The 13,825-nt window shown below is 39.0% G+C and overlaps 1 protein-coding gene across 1 annotated transcript; it reads left to right on the top strand.

The window, feature by feature from the left end:
• The first annotated feature begins 10,400 nt into the window (after positions 1–10,400).
• LOC145903187 (ankyrin and armadillo repeat-containing protein-like) lies at positions 10,401–13,572 on the top strand. Its single transcript, XM_082991257.1, has 11 exons — positions 10,401–10,517; positions 10,833–10,937; positions 11,119–11,272; positions 11,479–11,640; positions 11,861–11,970; positions 12,034–12,156; positions 12,411–12,572; positions 12,718–12,835; positions 12,921–13,058; positions 13,215–13,394; positions 13,514–13,572. The coding sequence occupies exons 1-11, from the start codon at positions 10,401–10,403 to the stop codon at positions 13,570–13,572; spliced, it is 1,428 nt and encodes a 475-aa protein (XP_082847383.1).
• The last annotated feature ends 253 nt before the right edge of the window (positions 13,573–13,825 follow it).

The raw sequence follows: 13,825 nt of genomic DNA, 5'->3' as shown, positions 1-13,825 counted from the left end.
ACACGGTTTCTACACAGAAGGCAATGTGTCAATTCACGTAGATAATTACAGCATAAGGCTCACCAACTATTTGGGAACCGGGAAACTCTGGACCACAAAGACGGTCCAAGCAGTTACTGTCGCACACCTAAACGAAACAGGCAACATAAACTACAATGCGCCTCTATGACGTAACACACACAATGCTTACCGATAACTTTGGGCGACAGAAGATTGAATACCACACGCTTCACGTGTGTACAAATGCAAGAGAGACACTGTGAGTACAAAGACAGCGTCAACACCGTGCGTAAACTTAATCACATTAACAAGGGCAGCTATACTGTTCACTATACTGTGACTTCTAAGTCATCGCAGTTAAATTAGCCAAAATTACAATTTACACATCTCGGTTATTTGATTCTTGAGTAGTTTCACACATATGTACAAATAGACTCACCAGAAAATGTCCGCTCGCAACACAAAAACCTTTTGCAAGAATGAAAATGACGTAGCACTGTGCTGCACAGTTGTCGGACACAAAAAGGACAAAACCACGTTGCGTTGTCACTTAAAACTTGGTCTCTTATTATTGCGTCACAGACCGTATGATATTGCAACACACATTAGTGCAAAGAAAAATGCGCATTCATAGAAATCGGCAATTACTGGCAAACAAGATGTAACACAGAGAATTACACTAAATACATCTTTATTACTTCATTAAAACTACATTGATACAAAGTTAGTCAAAGAATTAGACACACGCATTTACAAATACACTATCGGTATGTAAGCATACAGAGTTAACACATAAAGCGGAGACTATTAGGTTAAGTTGTAGAGGCTGAGACTGATAAAAGCACACTTTATATACTAGAGAGAGGTGTGACGATTTAGAGGTTCTGAAAAAAAGTATTGTTCACAGCAAGCATTTAACAGAAGACATTCAGATACTGGAAAACCGGGTTAAACTTTACACAGGAAAACTGGCGCCATGGAAACGACCAACAAACAATGACCAGAAAATTACATGACAACAATATTACGTGTAAACAATATGCCAAGGGAAACTATATCTATTATTTCTTTTTTTGTGTGTAACCAAGGTTTTTGTTATTTTGGTTGCTAGGTTACGTAGTTACGTAACAAGCATTTCACAAAGTGTGGTCGGACTAATCGGACACAACTATTTTACTATTTTAGTCAAAATAACTATTTTATATAAGAGTCCGCTACGTTTTTAGTCTTCTTAATTCATTGACATTATTTAACTGTGGTCTGGCTTTCCTCTGGTGAGTAGCAACCCACGCGAACAGGATAAACTGCTTGTCCAGAAACAAAACAATTGTTGTCTCGATCTTGTAACCTGAATCATTTTCACCAACTCCCCAACTGAGCAAATATTGGAAATTTGAGTAATTTTAAATTATTTGTAAGAAGTTTAAAGACTATAGCAACAAGGAAAAATGTCCAATGTAACAGCACTAATTGTCGTACACATATTTTCGCCAAATCATGATGTATTATGTTAAGTTGTCGAATATAAATGCTGAAGATCTTGTCGTAAATTTAGATTATTATTGTTCTATCTAAAAAGCGTTGCGCGAGCGGAAATGTTTGCTGATTTTTATGTTTGGTTTCTCGAAACTAGCTAGTACCCGGAGGATCCAATTAAACTCTCATTTGCAGAAATCAGTAGTTTAGTGGTGGTTACGTTATAACTCTGGCAATCTACAAGGTACTTTAGTAATGGACGTCTATGGGAAGTATGTTAGTAGGTAAAAAGCACACTGAAGATCCAATTGTTGTTTAACATTAAAAATGGATTTTCGTTAAATCAACCTTGCCAATGAACGGATATTCATGTTAAAAAACGAGTCCATTCCTTCGAATGTAATCAAACGCCCATTCCAGATCTCCTGTTCCTCCACCCTTTTCGTCACAATCAACTAATTGTTGTTCAGAAAGTTTGACCAATTCTCCGTTGTTTCTCTTGTGATGGGATTCAACGGCTGCTACCTGCATATTTAAATCACGGTAGTTATACCAGTTAGGCATTTGTAACGAACGCTTACTGCACTGAATATCCAGCAAGCGGGTAATTCAGTTCCTTGGTCTTGCACGGGTGTTACACAACCCTTGACCCTCCAGTCAATACTTTTAGGGTTAAGTTCCTCAATGCCAACATCTGGGTAAGTTTCTTGACATTCTTCACCCAGATTCGATGCTCCGAATAACAAGGGTTGTCTGTAACATTCTGCCACATTCCGATCGTCCATCCATGGGAGTTCATCGTTTTTCTGTGTTGAAATGTATTTAAACAAACGTTTACTCAAAACTTAGTTGGAAATCATTAGGTTAACAGGTTTCGCAGCCCAGGTATTGCAGTCTAGCTGTGTCAGCCACTATTGTATGAAACATTACTGCGTTGATTTGGACATGTGTTGTTTTTTTACCAGATCACTGAACTGTGTTAGTGAAATCCTGTATGTGAACTTTCCAGTCTTGAAATCTTCATTGTGTTCTTTCACTTCAGCTAAACTTCTTTCCCAAATACTTTTTCTTTCACGAAGTTCGTCCTCGTTTAAATATTGTTTATCTGCAAACCATCGAAATAACTGCAACATAACTATAAATGTTAATTGGGTGTAAATTAAGAATGAAACTTATTGAAGCAATTTGGTGGAAACCAGGAATAAACTTACTGTATTTTGCGATCCACTCATTCCATACTTGATCTACGTCATCATCAAGATCGCCAAACATTGTTCAGGCTCAGCACGTTGAAATAAAAAAGTTATGCCTACATAAAAATGCCAGTATGTATTAACATGATAACGGTATATGATAAGTTATCACCATTTCAACGCCAGGATATACTATGGGTTACATCATTTTGCTGCGTATAAGTTTCTGTATATACGCTGCAGTCACATTCCAACAGTATACAATACGTGGTGACTACACTTGATAAAGAAATCAATGTTTTTAATTAGCTAATTAACTTTAATTGTTGTAGTAAATAACTAAGTACTTGCTGGAATAATTTAATCAACTACTGCTGTGAGTAACATATAAGATTTAACATACAAATTCTTGTTCAAATACAGATTTGTACGCATACACAACCGTACATAAAACTATGAGTCTCCACCATGGCTACTTGCTTGACGTCACACATGATTTACCAACTTCTCGCTTTCAACTCATTTTAACGCTGCGCGATTAAAACAATTGATTGCAAAGCGAAACCGACTGCTGTTACGTCATGAGAAATGACTGTGGCTGATTAGATAGGTGTCGCTGGAGAGCACATCGAATGAAAACTTCGGTTAAATCACCCGAGTCATACAAACAAAAAAAGCGATCGGGATTTGTCCACAGGATGTCGTGGGTTCGAATCTCGGTGTGGAAACAAATAAGTAAATGAACATATTCCAGTGCGACGCATTTGGAGATATTCACAGTACTTGTGACGCACTGATTATTGTGAAAGGCTGGGATTAAATTTACCCGACGCTTTTGGAAATTGAAATGAATGCACCAGGGCGTCCCGACGAACAGTTTGAGAACCATTGAATTACATCCTTGAATTCCAACGTTGGTGAGTTGATTGATCGCAAATATAATCATAAAATGTGATGTTTATATTTAACCTCCACATACAACTCAAATAGACTCTGTGTGGCTGGTTGGTCGACCAGACCGTCGTCAGTCATCAAATACACTGATGAGACCCAATAGGTCGAAACCGTGTGCACAACTGTCTGCAGATAACTGGTTATCTTAAAAGTTAACTCCACAAATGTAGCGCAAAAGAACCTGCGATCACTCGTTTGACGTTTTCTTTCCAAGTTTTCACGCTTTATTATATCACGTATTCATTTACGCCACGTTTTTTCACCTCTTTTTCTTAAACCTTCCACCTACTTAATTAAATGTTTTTATGTTAATTTATATTTTAATTCACTTAATTGTCTCGAACGCACCAGTCACCGCACGTTGATTTTACATAGCAGCGCTAACTCCCTCTCTCTCACGTGACACCGTTGGGCCAATGACGAGTGATATAAAAGTTAGAAACGGGACCAACGCGAGACTCTGAAAGAGGACTGCCAGGCTGCTTTGTAGATCGTTATTCGCCTGCTTGTATTTTAAAGTTTTATGAACAATATTTAATCTGATCGGAAAACCGTTGTGCTGGAACAGGCTTGTGGTGAGCCGGTAATGCAGCGTCCTGAGGACCTTGGAAAGCGTTTGGTTTAAGAAGCGTAACACAAATACGAAAAATCAACATTTTTTACAAAACGTTTCCGCATAACGTTTTCTCAGTTCAATATGAAAGTAGACCCCTGCCCAACTCACAATAAGCCAGAGTTTCAGGTTTTCTTTACCGATTGCTCGCGAAGTCAGCAAAAACAAGCCTAGTAACAAATATTAACCCTTACAAATGTAGGGCGTTATTTAAAACGTCTACACAAAATATTAACACTGCCGTATATCTGACTCCTGATAAAAAGCCTACTATCTAAACCAAAGTCAATCTGTCGGTTTAATGCATAAATAACAGTCGCACGAATATTACAATAAAACGTTACAAACCACGCGTACTAAAATGTATGTCTGTTTGTCTTGAAAATTATCGACTTAATGTCTTGACTTAAATGACTCTATGCGACTCTCCGTGACTCTATGTTTCTCTATATTTCTCCATATGACTCTATATGACTCCAAAGATGTGTGGCTTATATAGAAAACGCATACAGGGTCGTTTGGGTTCGGACTGATACGTGACTCATTTGAAATGACAGCTGTGTTGATGGAAGGGTCACGTAATTTGAATAGCCGGATAATTAGCTGTCTTCCGTGCATACAATAAACAGCGTGTTATCCGCCGTATGTTGAAATGGGTTCGTGGCGTATTACTCGACGTTAATAAAAATACAGATGCCACGTAAACACAACATAACATACGAGAAATGTGACGTCATATACACAAACCTTCAGTGAATCAGCAAACTACTACACACTTAACAACTGAATGCTGGTTGCGAGGAGAGGGTGTGTTTAGTTTCAGTGGGTCGTAACCGTTACATTTTGCATAGTAGTTGAGGCGTAACTTGAAACGTACAGTCTATGTTTCGCGTTAAGGGAAGGTTCCGCAATCTTAGGACACAAAATTCTTTTTTATTTCTGTTTGGAAAATCTATTGATATTGAAAAAAAAACAGATGAAATTATGGTCTTCCAAAAATCCCTAAATTTTTATGGCGTCAGAAAACGGCCCCTGAAGCACAACCTTTTCTGATCATCAAAAAACATTGACGTCATTATTTTAACAAATTGGGAAATCCCCTATCTGTCCAGTGCCCAGTCACGTTTTTAGGAAAAAATAGAAACTCAGAAAAACAAATGAATGATGACTTTTCAGCTAAGCGTCACAGAGAGTTCAGTTCACCAGCGGAGTTTAATTCCAATGCTGTGAAAGCTTTTGTGTATTACCTGACGTGCGAAAGTTTGTTTTCACGTTAATTTAAATTTATATTATCAAGATTTATCATCATGTTTTTGTGTAGTCAGTTTTAGAATTAGTTGTTAGATAGGTAAGCCCCCAGATTGGTTGTTTCTGACAAATTCTTGCAGACAGTTTTTGCATTTGGCAGTATTTCATATTTGACCACTTTCTCGATCACTTTACTTATATTTTTATTTGACACTGTAATTTTTCGAACAACTCTGCAACTTCTACTTGCTTTCCATAGTTGTCTGTAATGCACTAACATACGAAAAAACGTTGCGATCGTCTGCACAATTAACGATCGCCAAAAACAAAATCCGCGCAAAAAAACAAACTTTCCAATCCGGGATCCATCCATGAATTAATTGCTGTGGTTTGTCTTTTTTATATTTTATCTCTCAACCCCATTGTAAAAGGTTATTAATTTTAATACAAAACCGATGGTGCATTTTTTGTCAACAAGATTTTGTAGGAATTTCTTAAATACGTGGGACAAAACTTTCTATGCATCCACTTTCGGTGGTTATACTTGGTACAGTGACAAGCACCTCAATATCATTCCATGTAAATGGACAACTGTATGCAGGTCTGTTGAAGCTTATATGCAAAAATCTTCTGCATTTCTTTTTTTAGCTTTTTAATGCATTTTTATTTAGTTAATTTTAGTTGTTGGCAACAGATAACACAAAAGATGTGGACATGTTTGTTGAAGATAGAAGTAGAAATTATTAGTTGTTGTAAACCTGTTTGCTTTGTTCAGTTGATGATGTGGATCCCATGATGAGCCTGAACTCATGGCTCCGATCACAACCAGGACTCACTGGAACAAAAGTGATGTGTTATGAGGGAGTGGATGTGGATGTTGTGTGGTTGCCATGGAGAAAACTCCTGGAAAGATAGAAGCTGTAAACTCGGTGAATGTTGAAAGTTAAACTCTATGTCTTGGTTTGTTGTTTAATCATAACTGATATGCAGATGCTTCCTATTCATCAACTAATTTTACTGTGTTTGACATAAAAATGCACATTAAAAAAAATTTATGTATTGACAAACGTATTTAGTGCCTCAGCCTGCTTGCTTCAGTGGACGGGTGCAGAGTAACAACTGTGGAAGGACTTGGGTCACGAAGATATGGCTACAATACAATACAAACTCGTGTAGCTGAGTTTGATGGTTCACAGTGTGGTTATTGCACTCCTGGCTTCGTCATGAATATGTACAGGTTCGCTTATAAATTAGAATACACATAAAATTTGTGGTGGGTTATTCAGAGTATGTTTTTCTGGCCTTTCAAACACAACTGTGCTTATTATATTAAATCATTGCAGTATATGCATGTTTATATGTAGTTGCCAATAAAACCATAAAGTAACCCTCTTGTCTTTTTAGCCTTTTATCAGAAGATCCAACTCCAACCGAGCAAAGATAGTTTTGATGGAGACATTTGTCGTTGTACAGGATATCGTCCCATACTTGATGCAATGAAATCTTCTGCAACAGATGCTGACCCAAAACTGCTGGAAAAATGTTCAGACATTGAGGTACAACATGCAATAAAATGTACAAACTTCCTGATTCCTTTTCTGTTACCAATAAATACTTTAATTAAACAACATTGTATCTCAAGAAATATTTAACAGTTTTTGTTTCTTAGGACCTTAAAAAGGTCAGGTTAGTGCAACAAAAAGCAACCAAGCTTGAATTATTTAATGGTGGAACTTCATGGATCCGACCAACTTCGTTTAATGATTTATTTGCAGTTCTCAAATCCCAACCGACTGCTCAAATAGTTTGTGGAAACACTGCTTCTGGTAAGTCTGACAAGACAAATTTATGTTATTTTGTTTGTGATCTCATGATGATCCATGGGAAAATACTTGAACCTGCGGTATGTGTTAAAATGAAGGCAAAAGTGAGGTACAATAAGTTTGGGGTGAAAACAAAGCTGTGATAATGATTAAAGTAATGGTGGTTATAATTCAACTTGCATTTACAATGTCAGAAGTTGACCCAAACTTTGATTTGTCTGTGGTAAGAATTTCTCACCCTATAGCCCTGAGTATTCAGGCAACTGTTTGTTTAAACAACAAACATCAATAAGTTTATATTGTAACATGTTGCTAGTCATCACCCAATAAAATCATACAGTTGACATAATTCACTAAGCCTAACATTTGACATGATCACAGTACCTGGTCATCAACATGTTTGTCCTAACACATAATTAGCATTTTTTTTAATTTCAGGGCTTAAACATGAGTTGACATGGGTTGGAGTCCTGTGGATGTAAACTTGACCGCAACTGCTACTACTAATGAAGCGGTTGTAGCTTGGGATTTATACACTTCTGGCTTGCTATATTGTCTGAATGTTGGTCACACGGTCACGAAAGTGTCACAACTCTCATGGAAATCTTTTGCTGAGTGGATCACAGGTTGGTGGATTTTAGATGATCGTGTGATAACGAGTTTTCATGCTGGGATCTGCCGAGGCCATAAGACGTGCATAAACATATATGTTTAATAATTCACAATGGCAAAACGGGGGTTGGGTTATCAAAATATCTATAATGAAGTGCAGTATTCTGACTTTAAACAGAATCAGTCAAACTACAAAACAAGCACTAAATGTGTTTCTTCCTTACAAGCAGTAAAGAGCCATAAGAATCCATGAGAAATGCGGACACGTGCACACAATATTTCATCCTATAAGGTCTCATCAGTGCAGTTTGGTGTGACTGTGGCACTGGGCTAGCTTGTAGACTACCATGCACACTTACACCACAGACACCTTGAAATTAAAATCTGTGTCCCTGTCAGTATCCAAGTTGTCCCAGCCAGTGTCACAGTCACCAGCTGCACTGATGAGACCTTTATAGATTGAAACAGTGCGTGCATGTGTCCGCAGATCTAACACACATCCATAATTACTGTACTAACCAGTATATATCAACCTAGTTTATTTTTACTTTCAACTTGCCGCACATTTATCATATATTGCTAGAGTTGCGTCATCAATTCTAATTGGTCTCAAAAGAAACAGCGACATTATTATATAAACAGGTGTGTGATTCCTAGCGACGTTGTTACAATCTGAGTGGAGCGCATTCCACATACGATATTCGGGTTAGGTCTGACTCATCCCTGTGTATATGCACTTATTTAAACTAACCCGGTATCCAACCACTGCTAATTTCGTCATCAATGAAACAAATACGTCACGAAAGTGGGAATTTAATGAAAAACAGCTGCTGATCTTTTACCACACCGGGGTTCGAACCCTGACTCTCCTTGCCATGAATTCCGATCAGGCTTTTTGTGCTTAATATAACGTCGAGCGCCTTCACCAATGTTGTTGAAACAGGGACAACGCTACACCACTGCTCGTTGCTGCCTCAAGTGGGGCGCACGATTGCCTCAAATTTCCCATCAAGTCTGGCGCCACCGTGCGATCGCGTGACGTCAACAATGACGGTCCCGTGACAAGAGCACCCCCAGTTACAACACTGACGTCATCAAATATTTGATTAGTTTGGAGGGGAGGAAGGATGGTGATGACGAGGAAAGTTTAAACGTGTGGCCAGCATTAGTTGGTGAGTGTCGTCATTGTTGCGTAATAATAACATACTGAAATTACGCTGACGATGCTTTGTGTATATGCGTATGTATTCACCAATTTAATAACAGGGTGGATGACTCTTTTAGGAACTTTGGTTTCATCGGTTGTATGTTGTAAATTTGTGTAAATGTTGTTTATTTTCGGAATAAGTCAGAAACTCTGTGTGTGGAAAATGTGACAATTTATTTATTTATTATTCCCTAACATTATTGCAACCTCACAAAAAACAAATTCTCTATTTAAGAAATGCTGGAATTCCGATTCGTTCTCCCGCCAAGACGATTCTCTATTTATGGGGTTGGAGTCCAAGTTGTAACTCCAGAAATCCCAAACCATCGAACTTTGTGGTCGAGGACTCAGTGAACATTTGTGTTGAAGGTTTAGGGAAGGATTTGGAAGACGAGACAACTTCTCCCATAAGATCACTCGCTTGTTCTGTTATTTGCCTCATGTCGGAACAGGATGACGTCAGAGTTGAGATTGCGAACGCTGGCACGATTCCAAGTAAGTGTTAAGTCACGTGGTTAATATTTCACTTTTGTCGGGATAGAAATCGTACTTGAATACCAGTTCAGTATTTTTGAAAACCACGTGAACACGGAAGAGAACTTGTGTGTCTGACTCGGAAACCCTCATGGTTTTATCGGTGCTATTTTATGTATCACGTTTTCTGTTCATGTCTGCAGTAACTTTGCGTAAAAATTATGTAATTTGTGCAATGTATGCTTATCGTATAGCATTTTATTAAGTTAAGTGTAAAATATATTGAATATGCCGTCGATAGGTCAGACTTGTTTCTTTTCAATCGGGAACTATTTTTCGCAGCACTTATTTCTCTGTTGAAACCCATGGCCTCCCACGATCATGATCCGGAGAACCAGGATCTGGAATCTACGGATGAGAGATGCGAGATTCAATCGCGTTCTTCTGTCGTTCTCTCGGATCTCGCCCACGTGGATGACAACGCGTCACGCATCGCCGCACATGGTGGTATCCGGCCGTTAGTTGAACTCCTCCAAGTTGACGTGAGTCAGAAATACAGGAGGGGAATTCTTGATTAAATTTTGCAGTTAGTTTAAAACCGATGCCTCACGTCCGTCGTATACTTCCCATGGAATTTGAGGTAATTGTAACTTTCCAGCTTGTATTGTTCCAGGTTGTGAATGTGCTTGTCAACGTCATCAACACCCTGGCTTTTTTTTTGTTTTTTTTTGTTTATCAACACCCTGGCTTCACTCTGTCGGGGAGACACGAGTGGTGCGGGCGACATCCAGCGGAGAATTATGGAGTGTGGAGCTTCCGGGTTCCTGGTTGATTTTCTCACGGTGAAGGACGATTCGCTTCAGACGGCGACTGCTGACGCGATTGCTGCTGTTTGCGATGACAACCAGGACAACCAGGTATAACGGGTGTGGGGATGAAGCTTGTTGTGAATTGTGACCTAAATATTGATCCACACTTGTGGGATTTTGCACCTGTTAAAGAATTGAATAATTTCAGTCAAGAAGTGAAGTCGTTGTTTATATTGCTTGCAGTAATCATTTTGTTTGGCCGGTGTTGTTTTTACAAAAGATTTATGGAAATATTAAATTGGTCTTTTTTGTTGTTTTCTAAATGTCAGAAAGTTGAAAAGTTAACCGAAGATTTCACGCAGAACGAGTTTGTTCAAAGCGCCGCTGGTGGCGATATTGCGAGGTCATTGCATTCCCGCTCAGATGAAAGCTGCGCTTGCTGTTGGATGCATTACTAGAGGGAACCAGGGAGCCCAACACGAGGCGTCGTTAGAAGAAGCTCCGACCGCTCTGTGTCGTCTGTTTCAAGTAAGTAGAAAATGAAGTTACAAAAATCAAGTTTGTCAAGTTTAAAGAATTTTTTTATTGAAACCTTGTGACTTTTAGTGGAACTCTTTTACGGCATTTTTTGATTTTTCCTTTCCATTTTGAAAAAAAACATTTATCAACCCAATGTAAAGATTTCCATCAACTGTCATTTTCGTAACAGATTTGGTCGGATGAGGTGAAGGAACGCGGCGCATGCGCACTGTGGTCGTTGGCTGGTCACCACCCTGAGCAGCAGAGAGCAATTGCTCGCAGAATCGGGACGAGTCAAATAATTGACATGTTACTCAGCAAATCCGACACGCTTCAGTTGATCGGTAAAAAGTTGCTTTATTTCTGATATTTGAAATAAAACAAACGAATAATATTAAAAATAAAACAGTGTATGTCGGTAAAACAAAATGACTTCAGGAAACACAAGATCCCAATCAGTGGAAGTTGTCGCTAAACAGATTCTTCGCGGAGTATTTTAGCAAAACGATTTTATGATGTCAATGGCTGGAATGTATTGACTCGTTTGTAGGTTGCCAGGCGGTGGCAGCATGGAGCTGGAAAAGTTCATCGAGTCAGGCGCGTTTGTCACGTGACAACACTATCCCTCCGCTCATCCGGTTGCTCAGGTTGGAGAAAACCAGTCGGAAAGTCGTCATGGGAACACTGGATGCTATCAACAAGATGTGCATTGGTGCGTGACAATTTTTCCTACCTCTGTAACGTGCATTTCAGGTATTATCATAACGACAATGGCTGCGCGTGAAGCTTTTTTGTTTTCTAAAGCATTAGAGGGAGCTTTAACTTTCGTTCAGAATCCAATATTTTGTGTTTGTAAAATCAGTGAATTTCCTAAAGTTTGTTTTTGATAAATTTGTTGATTATTATTTCACTTTATTTTCACATCGGTCCAGGTGTAGCCCACATAAACAACAAGAACTCTCAACTCACAATTGCCGAAGAGGGCGCCATTGAGCTGCTGGTCAACAGAGTGTGGAAAACGTCACGTGACGAGAAGATGCAGGTGACGCGATGCCAGAAATTACGTCATAGAGTCGCGATTAAACAAAAGATGTTTGTTCTAAAGGTCGATCTTCTCCATTGTTTATCGTGTCTTGTTAGCGGTTGTCAGGAGAACGAAGACAAACTGAACGAATTGGACGGATTCGGATTCGAAATTATTCTGCAAGTCTGCAACTCGCCCAGTATGGTGGGTTTGTTGTAAAACCTTTGTGATGTAATAAAGAATGCTCAATATATAGTACCGGGTGGGTAATCCCCACCTCTACTACTTGTTTCCCACAACTCCTGTTGAATCTGCGAAGCTTGCTTTAAGCCAGGGTATTTACTTTCTATTGAAATTTACGTACAAATAATTGGCGATAAAGTTAATTGCGTGTGCATAGTTTATGTGTGAACGAATTGGAAGTAATTTTTACTAACAATTGTTTTGTTCTTTCTAAGGCGGTGAAATTACAAGCAGTATCCGCACTAACCATGTTCGCATTCAACCGAATCCAACAACAACAACGGATTTCACGCTTGGGTGGTTTGAGCCTCATCACAACGTTTGAGGATTTATTTCGGTGCAAGGATCCGATTTTTAAAACTACCGCAGCTTTTCAGGTAAAGTTGGAAAGAAATATCTTGTATCTGAGAAAGCTTTGTGAGATGAATTAAAACCTCATGCAATAATATAAACCTTGTGGTTTATGTGGGACGAAAGCGTGGAGGAAGTGGTTTTAAGTTATAGCAGTTGTGTATTTAACAGCTGGTTGTTCTCGCTCGCATCATAACAAACACTTCCCTTGTCGAATCTTCCGCTAGAGGCGTCATTACGCTCGTCAACTTCCTCGATGACGTCAACCATGACGTAGTGGCAATGGCAGGTACGTGTTGAAATATATATTCGACTTTTTGGGTGATTTGTAGTTTCACATGAAAGAAAGATGACGTAATGATGACGTATTACAGCGGATTATCTTGCGTCACTCGCCCACACGAGGGCGGGCGTTCCTGAAGCCATCGTCACTTGCGGCGCTGTGGAGAAACTTCTTGGTAAAGTGAAGTCGGAGAATCAGTTGATTCGACAAACTGCTGCCCAGGCATTAGGTTGGTTGTCTATATATGATTTCTATGGAGTTGTCGGGTGACAAAATAACGTGAGATTGTTTAGGAAAACATGCACTTGGTTTCCCTATTACCTTATGTATTACATTGACATTTATCTATTTCCACGTGGTTTAAACTTTATGATGACATTTTTAGGATATTTATCTTTCAACCGAACGGCGAGCAGAGAGTTGATGACGTCATGTAGAGCGACTGAAGGCCTTTACGTCACTCTTACGGATAATTTGGGTGAAGATGGAAAAGTGTCTGATGAGTTTGTGGCCGAGTTTAAACGACAGGCGACCATCGGTTTGCCGATTGTTAAAGAAAAGAGGAGTAAGTTCGTTACAATTTGTGTTAACGTACATTTCTACTGAGCTTAGACACAAGCTTTCATGCAGCAAAAGTTCTGGGGTTTATTTCAATCATAAAAATATCAAGCTTTCTTTATTCAGGGCCGCCAAGACCTCACACATCGCAAACGAGGGGAAACACCTTACATGTTAACGGCTAGGAAATGCCTCGTAGTGTACGTTAAAATACAGGAACACTGAAATGTGGATTTTTTCAGAGCTTCTCACCGGACGATGAGAGCACGTTCGATTTCCCCGGCCAACAGAAAAGTTTCTGCAAACAAATAAAACTTTTCTGTTCCCAAGTTTTACTTATTTTAGAACAACAGTTTCCTGTTTTTCTTTTCTTGTCAGGTTCAAAACATTGTATGCAGTTGCGCGACAAGTTCGTGTAGTTTGTAAATATTTCACTGT

The sequence above is a fragment of the Ascidia mentula genome, chromosome 5 (assembly GCF_947561715.1).
Source record: "Ascidia mentula chromosome 5, kaAscMent1.1, whole genome shotgun sequence".
Classification (NCBI taxonomy): Eukaryota; Metazoa; Chordata; class Ascidiacea; order Phlebobranchia; family Ascidiidae; genus Ascidia; species Ascidia mentula.
Note: the sequence above shows the minus strand (reverse complement) of the source record. Positions and strands in the feature narration are given on the sequence as shown.

Coding starts and splice junctions, on each gene's coding strand:
- LOC145903187 (XM_082991257.1), top strand. CDS start 10,401: ATGGAGTGTGGAGCTTCCGGGTTCCTGGTTGATTTTCTCACGGTGAAG. Junction 11,273..11,478: donor CGACACGCTTCAGTTGATCG/GTAAAAAGTTGC, acceptor ACTCGTTTGTAG/GTTGCCAGGCGGTGGCAGCA. Junction 12,573..12,717: donor AAACTACCGCAGCTTTTCAG/GTAAAGTTGGAA, acceptor TGTATTTAACAG/CTGGTTGTTCTCGCTCGCAT.